Below are 9,497 nucleotides of genomic sequence, written 5' to 3'. Positions count from 1 at the left end.
CAAAGACAGTAGTTATAGAGAAGCATAAAAACACAGTTGAAAAGCTCACATCCATGCCATACGACCTCCAATCCAAAAAGCATGCCAAAACAAGGGAAAGTGAAGGGGGGAGGGGGGGGGGGGGGGGGTGGGGGTGGGGGAGTGCAAGAGAACTCAAGATTCTTCTCTTGCCAAAAACACTAAGAAAGCAAGGGAAAGCAGGATACTTTAGGTTAGCATAAGATATTCTAAAACACTCAATTTTCTTTCGCTTCATACTTTCCATTAACAAAACGGATAGAAATGAGAACTGAATTTTCTAGTGTTAATATTACAAACAGGGAAGCAATTAGCAATGAAATTACAATATTTTTTCTAAATACAAAATTTAAGTAAGAAATATCAGCAACATTACACCTTTTTTTTTTCTTTTCTGTTCTTTCTGAAGAATTACATCATATGCCAAAAACCAAAAACCTGTATGTGTGTATATCTCTTCACAACTATCAAGTTTGCCTCAAGAAGGCCTCCTAAACACATTCTGACACTAAATTTTAGCACCCTCCTGTTCAAGCTATGTGTCTAGAGACCAAAAATGTGCCACCAAGCATTCCCTCAAAAAGCACCCAACATGACAGACATGATTCCTCAACAGTTAATGCATATCATCTGTTGACCAGTCACAGAATACATCAGTAAAGAGGGAAAAATCTTATCAAAAATAAGAATATATTGTATTTACTGGTTTGCAACAACATTTCCCAAATGCTGAGTCAAAACGTGCCTGTTCAACTGACCAGAATGGAGCTTTCCCCAACTCAGCTTTATATTCAATAATTTCACCGGTTGTCAAACAGTAACATCATTATAAGTTGAGTTCCTCTAATTGTGCTGATGTAAATTAGGAAGCTGTCATGATGGAGGTTGAGAAGGTTTTGTAGAATTTCGTCTCCCAAAGGGTTCCCTCTTGAGGAGAAGTGCATAAAGAAGTTCATTCCATGAATCAGGGACACCAGGCAGGCACCAATGGCTGCAGTCTTGACGGCTGAGGGAGGCTGGCCCAGTCTCAGGCCCTAAATAGTAAACAGAAGCATGGCCATCTTTTCTCCATAATGTCATGTTTGTTACTTTCAATAAATCCAATTTCATTACTTGTGGCTTGTTTGAGCGCTCTGTTAACACATCATAGAGAATTTTGAAATGGTTGTCTGAATCAGAAACTGGAAGTGAGCCAAAGTCAGGTAGTGTTTCTAAGTGACAACCACCACCAGAATTCCAATCACCGCCTCTGTTACATCCAGCCAAGTTTTCAGTTCAAAATCAAATTTTGTTATAAGTGATGAAAAATAACAGTCATAACTACCAATAGACATAAAGGGAATAAAAGCATTTTATCTCTTGTGGACTAAACAACGAATCTCAGAACTGGTAATATTTTTTGGAAGTTTTCACTGACACTTGTTCATACTTGGTCAGCTATGTGACAAAATATAACGGACGAAAGGATTTTTTTGGAAGTTTTCACTGACACTTGTTCATACTTGGTCAGCTATATAACAAAATATAATGGACGAAAGGATTCAGGTTGCCACACCCTAATAATTGGTAAGAGGATAATTATAACATCCCGTTTACTTTATTTGAGATGTATTTTTAAAGAGTCCAAAGCCACAACATATCAATCTGGAAAAGTCCTCCAGTAGAAATATTTTAGAATTAGCTACCTATGGAGATATCTGGAATTAGAATCTTTTGGTGTCACCAATCATACAAATGTTACCAGCATATGCTAAAACCACAACAGACCTCCAAAGCTAAAAATTCAAACTTCTTTTTTATTCGTAAGTAACACGTGCACCCAATGGGTTTTGAACCTGACCTCACCATCCACCCACACTTGTGAGAGGAGGAAGTGCAATTGGAGAAATATTTCATTGGCAATTCAAATTGAATTATTAGGTGATATGGAGGTAGATAATGAGACAAAAATCAAAGAGACTACCAGAAAAAGGTGACAAGGAAAACCTGAAATGCACAGTAGAATAGGTTCGGAAGAGGACATAAGTCTTGCTCATGTTTACTTGGCTACTAATCCAATCCATTACAGTCTCAAGCGATCGTCGGTATGCACTTTCAACACTCATATTCATCTTCACCTCCTCACCTTCTTGGAAGTAACAACCCCTAACAAATAAATACAAATATCACACATCATAATACAATTATAGCTTGAAGCAATGATGCCTATACATCAAGAGTAGATAAATCCCTGCAAACAATGACCTTCTGCTTTAACTCCTGAGTTTTTCAGTTTCATGAGGAATACATAACCAAATGTAGACTCTAATATTTATTGCACACAGAGCCTATACAATTTTGTTTTCAAAATCTCGATACCTGTAGCCAGAAATTCTTCATATACAGTTCCCAAAGAAAATTTTAGAACCACAAAAAGAGAGATGAGAAGAAAAGCAAAAGCAATGAGATAGAGAGATGAGATCAAAAGTGGCCTTGAATAGAGTTAAGCAGAGTAATAGGAATTTCTGTCCACTATTACCTATAATCTTGAGGGGGGGAAAGGACAGTTGCCAAACATTTGCCACCGTAGGTATCCCAATACTTTAGATGACAGTCCCTTGAATTAACTGTCAGTGCTTAATGCTTATAGTTTATGAACCATTACTGCTGCTAAAACTGTCCATGTTAATTGGGAGTAAAACTTGTATATCTTACATGGATGTGGTTTAGGGGGAAAATGTTGGACTTGGATTTAATTTTTGTTTTTCCACCGTTATTTTTCTATATTAGTGAATGGATTTTTTTTTGGATAAGTATATTAGTGAATGGTGTTCCAAGTGGATTCTTTGATGGTAATAGAGGATTACTATAGGGTGACCCTCTCTCTCCTCTTCTCTCTGTTCCAATTATAGGAAGTCTTCATAAAATTGGTTTCAAGGGCAATTGAAGGGTAATACGTAAAACAGATTCACCCTTATTCATACAAATGGGGAACCTTTGATGATATCACATCTTTTTTTTTGCCAATAGCACTCATCTATCATTATTTCCTTTGCATGCTGGTGTGGCTAATAGGATGGGAAATTCACAGGGATTTTCTGTGGGGTGGTACAGATGAAGATCACAAGTTCCATTTGGTGAACTGGTAAATGTTTTGCTCTCCTATGCAAAGTAGAGGGTTTAGAGATTAAAAAGCTTATGACTTTTTAACAAAGCTCTCCCACGCAAATGGCTGTGGAGGTATGTTGTGAAGCAGGATGCACTATAGAGGAAGCTAATAGATATTCTCCACGGCACCTCTCAGGGTGGTTGGTGCTTGTTTACAGCAAGGGAGGCTTATGGAGTGTGCTTATGGAAACATATTAGACTTGGTTAGGACAATTTTGTTAAATTTGCAAGATTTGAAGTGGAAGATGGTTCCAAGATCCACTTCGCCACAAGTTGCTTCACTTGGATGGTTTGGTTGGACCACTGCCCTAGGGAAATTTTTGACAATGGTCAACTTAAGGAGACATGAAATAATAGTTATGGACTAGTGTTGCATGTGCAAAGCTAAGAGTGAAGATGTGGACCATTCCATTCTACACCATCCAATAGCTCATGAGATATGGACTCTGAATTTCTGTCTCTTTGGGATTAGTTGAGTGATCACAAGTCAGTAGTTGCTCTCATGGCATGCTAGAAAGGAAACTTGATAAACAAGCTTCTGGTGAGATTTGGAAGTCAATTCCGATGTGCTTAATGTGAAGGGAAAAAAAAAGGAAGACAAAAAAGAAGAAATAGACACACTTTTGAGGGAAAGGAATGTTCAATTAAGCAATTCAAGTTTGCATTTCTCCAGTCCCTACCTTAGCGGACATCAACTTCTACCTCTTTTTTAAGTTTTAACACCTCCACTTTCATTGACTTAGCTTATAGGAACTTTACCCAATACTATTGAACTGTTCAAGAATGACTAGGGTTTTGGTAGGCAGCAAACATATTTGATTTATCGTTGCTAAGAGGTGGGAAGAAACTAACATCGAATCTGTCCTCAAGCTGAAAACAGCACCATGAACACTAAACATGAACAGTAACATGAACAATGACAAAATGCTGAGAAGATAAGCAATGGAGAAGAGAAAGGGAGGGGAAAAAAACTAAGGCCAACGTGTCTCTCATGATTAAACACTTAATTTTTAATCAACTCTTATCAAATTCTTAAATTTTCCTAGTAGAACTAGAAATCTTACTTGAACTAGTAAACAAACTTCTAGAGGCATCAATATGATCTTTAAAAGCATCATTAGAATCTTCTTTTCTTATCCCCTTTTTTCTTTGGAAATCATATCTAGCCTTAGCTAGTTTGGAATATGAAAATCAAATATGAAACTAGAAGCACATCTCCATCTAAGTCAGCCTTCAAAAACCATACAGGCAATATCTGTTCATGATATCCTCCTCATTATTTGCTCATTGGACTCAATAATTGAACTAGATTTTGAGGGTGTGCCACGGTATCAATCCTAACCTTTCCCATATTAAAAGTTTATACGAGGTCTAATGATGTTAGATTTATGAACTATCTTTTAATTGATTCCAACTTATACCTTTAATTTATAATTTCAAATTTACACCTTTACTGAAAAATTATATTGTATGCTAATGAACAGCACCAAAGAACCTTCTTTCCAATTAATTGTTTCATCTATAACTAACACAAAATAACGTGTGTGTCGGAGTTGACTCCCCAAGTGAAGTTATGGTAACTGAATCATATGTATCTTGGCACCAATCGTCCTTACCAAGGATAGAGTAGAGCTTCTTCAAACACATCTCAATGGTGCAAATTTACTTGCACTAGACTTTTTCTCATCCTAAATTCCAACCTCTATGGAAAATTAAAAAAAGATAGTCATATGCTTTTCTCTTACTAAAGTCACAAGCTAAGACCTTGATTATCAATCAAATTGCTAAATTTTAAGAAACCTGTCATTTAGCTTGTGGGTTTTCAGCCTTCTATTTAATTTTGTAGATTCATTAAATTTCTTCCTGATATCCATATCCCTATGTTGTTGATGGGAAATGAAAACAGATATGAAATGGATGCAATTAAACCAGAAATTAGGAAAAATTTATCGGATAGAATATATTTACTCTCTTATAGTCTTCCCATAATTCCACCAATGCCCAGCATTCAAAATCAGCACATCTGCATCTCTCCACTTGTTAGAAATCCAGTCAATTTTATCCACTTTCAGAGTTACCTTCACCTTTTTTGGAGAACCAGCAGGAGCCCGACCCTGAACTACTAGAAATGGAGATCTGTAGTATTCAACAGTGCAGTTGAAGTCAACAAATTTGAACACCAAGAAGCCCGAGTGCTTTGTAATTGGGTTCCCATTCACCTCATAGATAGAAGTCTTGTTAGGAACAGCAGAGGAGAGCATGCAGAGGAGGGACTCCCATTGGTTCCTTCCAATTGAGTCACCAACAAATACAACCCGCCTATTTCGCAGCTTTTCCAACATCTTCCCCGCAACAAATCTATTCTCAAGACAAAGGAGAGAACCACAAATAAGATTTTTAGAGAACCACATATAAGATTTTCATCTTCCAACAAACTAATTATGTCAAGAAAAAAATTCTTTGTACAGAAACAGTTGAACATGGGAAAAGCTTCATTTAAGCCACAAGGTTGACAATCCCAACACATATAAGAGAAATCACAAGGACTGAATTGCAACGCTATGAGATATGAAAAGGTTAGTATTAACTATTAATTGCATGTAAAATTGGAACATACTTCTACTCACACTTGAAGACAAACAAAATGAAGACAAAGAACAGTATCACTAAGATTGTTTTGGGCACATGAGTTTGATATAGGAGACTGCTAAACTAAATAACAACAACAAACAAAGCCTTAGTCTCAAAATTTTGGGGTCAGCTATGGGTCCTCAACAGATTAGTTAGGGGCGGCCATATGTATTATTTTCCTTCATTCTACTCTTTCTAAAGTCATACTCTCTATTACACCCTTAATTGGAATGTCTTTTTTTATTACTTCTACTAATGTAATTTTTAGTGTTCCTCTACCTTCTTCTACTGCTAAACTGAATGGTACCAAAAAAGGAAAAAAAAGAAAAGAAAAGAAAAAAAAAAAGGCCTGAATTGTAGCTAACTTACACAAAGGTACTTATAAAAATAAAATGAAACAAAAAACCTCACCACTTGAAACCAAAGCTGAAAGTTCACGGATTCAGATAAGCAACAGAAGAGAAAAAACCAACAAGCTGTACAGAAATCAAAATCACTCCAACAGAAAATTGCAAGGACACAATCAATCAATAAAACATAACTTATAGAGAGGAAACAATAGACAAAGCCATAATCCTGTATTAAGGCTTAGATAGCAGTACCAAAAAAAAAAACCTCTTCTTTGTTGCAGCTTAGAAAAAAGAATTTACAACACAACTAATTGATCATAAACTAATCCACATGCATATATCAAAATAACCATATCATTCCCGATTCTACACAAGTAGTTTTGACAGATTAAAGTTTAAAACAAGGGGAAAAAGACCAAAAACAAACAAACAAAAAAAATATTGAATTCCCTATTTGGCTCCAAAGGGAGTTTAGAGGCCTCCTCTTCACAATGGTCTAATACACCTATTACTTTACCTGATGCAAAATCTCCTTTCTTTGGAAAAACCAATAAACAACATGACATTCAAAATTTGCTTAATAATGATACTATTTCTTCTAAATTTTCTCAGCAACCAAACTGAAGCTAAACAAGAAAAAACAAAGAGATGAACAAGTACAAAACCTGGGCAAGTTGCAATCTTTGGGCTGCCAACGCCACATTGTGTAGAAACTATCAGGCCTACCATTCTCAGTGCACCTAAAACCTCCATCCAAGAAAGGACAATCCTGGGACTGATAGAGTGGATAGCTCTCATCCCAAACCCAATTCCCATCAAAGATATCACAGACATCACCAGCTTCATCAAGAAAATCCAGACTTACACTCAAATTGGCTGCTGCTGCTGCTGCTGCTGATGTAGAAGAAGATAATGGACCATACAAATTAAGCCAGGGGATTCCTCTAGCAACAGTGTGGTAATCCAAGTAATAGAAGCAACTAATGAAGAGAAGGGTGACCAGAAAGAAGCCAAGAATGGCTAGTGAAGGCTCAAGAGGGTTCAAGCGCTTAAATTTCTTGAAGATATCCAAGTGAGTCATCGTGCCTTCTTGGTCTTTAGAAGTTGTGCTCTTTGTCATCTCTTTGGATAGATGATTAAAAGAAAGATGCGTATGTTATAGAATGGTCTAAAGGGTGTTCTAAAATGTCGGTTTTAGAGAGAGAGAGAGAGAGAGCATTAATGTCTAAAACTGCTTTGCACTATAGGGATTCTTTTCTTTTTCTTTGGTTCAGCTTCAGCTATTGTCTTTTTTTTTTTTTATGAACAGCTTCAGCTATTGTCAAATACAAGAAAATGAAAATGCTTTTATAAACATTCAAAACGTTGCTGTTTTCTTCTTTATTATATAGTCTTGTAACTCAACTATTAAAAAAATAATTTTCAGAAAAGGAAGACAAAGTCATAATCTTTACCAAGAAAAAAAAAAAAAAACAAAATACAAAAAAAAAATCCCAGACTTCAGAAATCTTCAAATGTAAAAGAAAGCAATTATATATTATTATCTAAAAAAATTCAAATTATTAAAAAAATGATTTTTAGATTCTTCAACCATATAAAATCACAATTTTTAAAACAAAACGAGAACTTTATAATAAGTGATGGACACAGACAGAGCCAGTTACTACCAGTTTGTGAAGGGGAGTGAGAGAGAGAGAGAGAGAGTTTGAGGTTAGTTTAGTTAAGGGGTTTGGGTGTGGAAGTGGAGTTAAGAAAGTGGACTAAAATATGAGCCCACGACGAACACGCTACGGTGACAACGATATTGTGAGAAAAGAACATAATTATGTTGTGCCACCAATACCCTTTTGGAGTTCACATATTTATTTACGGCCCCAGATTTTTTGTGAAAATTAAATTATTTAGAGTATTTTTTCGTGCACATCTTTTTTTTTTTTTTTTTTTTTAACATAAAAATGGACCCTACTTGTGCCATTTGTATATGAAATCCATATTTTTGAAAAAACGGTAACTCTTTTTTATTTAGGCAAGAGAAGTAAAAAACCTTGTAATTAAGTTAGTTGTCACCTCTGTTGTTTTTTAAATGAGATATTAATGTTCAAATCCCCACTTTCTTCTACTATCAAATTAAAAAAAAAAAAATATATATATATATATATATATATGGGGGAGAGAAAAGTAAGATATTTACCCAATCAGTTCTTCCAATTTAGAGTTTTTGAAATTTTAAGGCTTTAATGATTGGTAGATAGTTTGAGGGTTTTGATAATTGTGTACTAATTTGTATAGTGATGTTATTGTACTTACATCCAAGTCATTTATTTCGATAAAAAAAGTCTTGTAATTTTATAATATTGTCTCTTTTCCTTTATGAGAAGAATCAATATTCAAAATTAATCATCTCTCTATTGTTGTCAGTTGTAATTATTGAATTATTATTTTTATATATAAAAAAGTCATTTATTTGTATTGTGATGACCTAATTGAGGATTATGATATACTTATTACCACCTTATCAACCATGACAATAGATGTGTGTTGCAAATAATAATGCTATCTCTAACATTTTATGGAAATAAATACAACCTTACATTTTTAAAATTTTATTGAGTTCCTTAAAAAAAGTATTGAGTTTAAAATTTAAATGAGCCTATATTTTTTTTAAAATATGTATATATTTTAATGAAATTTAGTTTAATTGACATTGCATTTTTAATGATGAAAAAATTATTCCATATATTTGATGTACTAAACTTCTATTTCATATAAAAGTACGTCTCATGAGAACCACTAGTAAGAGTCACTTTTATATGAAAGGATGTGAAATAGATTAGTTGTAGTTAATAATTTTAATACTGTTAGCATGTTTGAGTGTTTTTCTTTTTTCTTTTTTCTTTTAGACAATTTTTTTTTAAGTGTTATGTCCACAATATTTTCATAACAAATCATAGGTGGAAAGTTATTATTGGTTCTAATTTGAACTCAAAACTTAAATTACTTTTTTAACCATCCATAGCAACTAATAACAACATGCCACTTAGGATTTGTAATAAAAATATTGTGGACATAGTTTTTCTCTTTTTCTTATCACTTCCACTGGTTAGTTCAATATCCAAATGAGGATTAGGTTTGCAATAACACCATTGTTAACATTCAGATTAATTTTGAAGTAATTATAAGTCTTAAATCCACATAATTATGATTAGTTATATGGATATTTATACACCTTAAATAGAAACAAAACTCAAATAAAATAAAAATAGAAACAAATCTCTAAACTGTCTCTCTAACAGCCGTGTCTTTCCTTAATTTTTTTTTTTCAAATCTTCAACTCTATATTTGCCCCTCTCA

General features: G+C 34.2%; 1 protein-coding gene across 2 annotated transcripts; it reads right to left on the bottom strand.

Moving 5' to 3' along the window:
* Positions 1–270: 270 nt before the first annotated feature.
* LOC126710608 (protein trichome birefringence-like 10) lies at positions 271–7,591 on the bottom strand. 2 transcript variants are annotated; one of them, XR_007649697.1, is made up of 5 exons: positions 6,812–7,590; positions 5,134–5,523; positions 2,005–2,163; positions 764–1,267; positions 271–648 (listed from the first exon to the last, which is right to left on the bottom strand). XR_007649697.1 is itself a non-coding variant. In XM_050411159.1 (4 exons), exons 1-4 carry the CDS (start codon positions 7,264–7,266, stop codon positions 892–894), a joined length of 1,380 nt encoding a protein of 459 aa, XP_050267116.1. In that variant the 5' UTR covers positions 7,267–7,591; the 3' UTR covers positions 271–891. The 2 variants fall into 2 exon arrangements, 1 of the variants encoding a protein (XP_050267116.1); XM_050411159.1 differs by having other exon boundaries at positions 271–1,267; positions 6,812–7,591.
* Between the last annotated feature and the right edge of the window lie 1,906 nt (positions 7,592–9,497).

Source organism: Quercus robur, chromosome 12 (genome assembly GCF_932294415.1).
Source record: "Quercus robur chromosome 12, dhQueRobu3.1, whole genome shotgun sequence".
Classification (NCBI taxonomy): Eukaryota; Viridiplantae; Streptophyta; class Magnoliopsida; order Fagales; family Fagaceae; genus Quercus; species Quercus robur.
The sequence above is the reverse complement of the archived record's forward strand: the minus strand, read 5'-3'. Positions and strand labels throughout refer to the sequence as shown.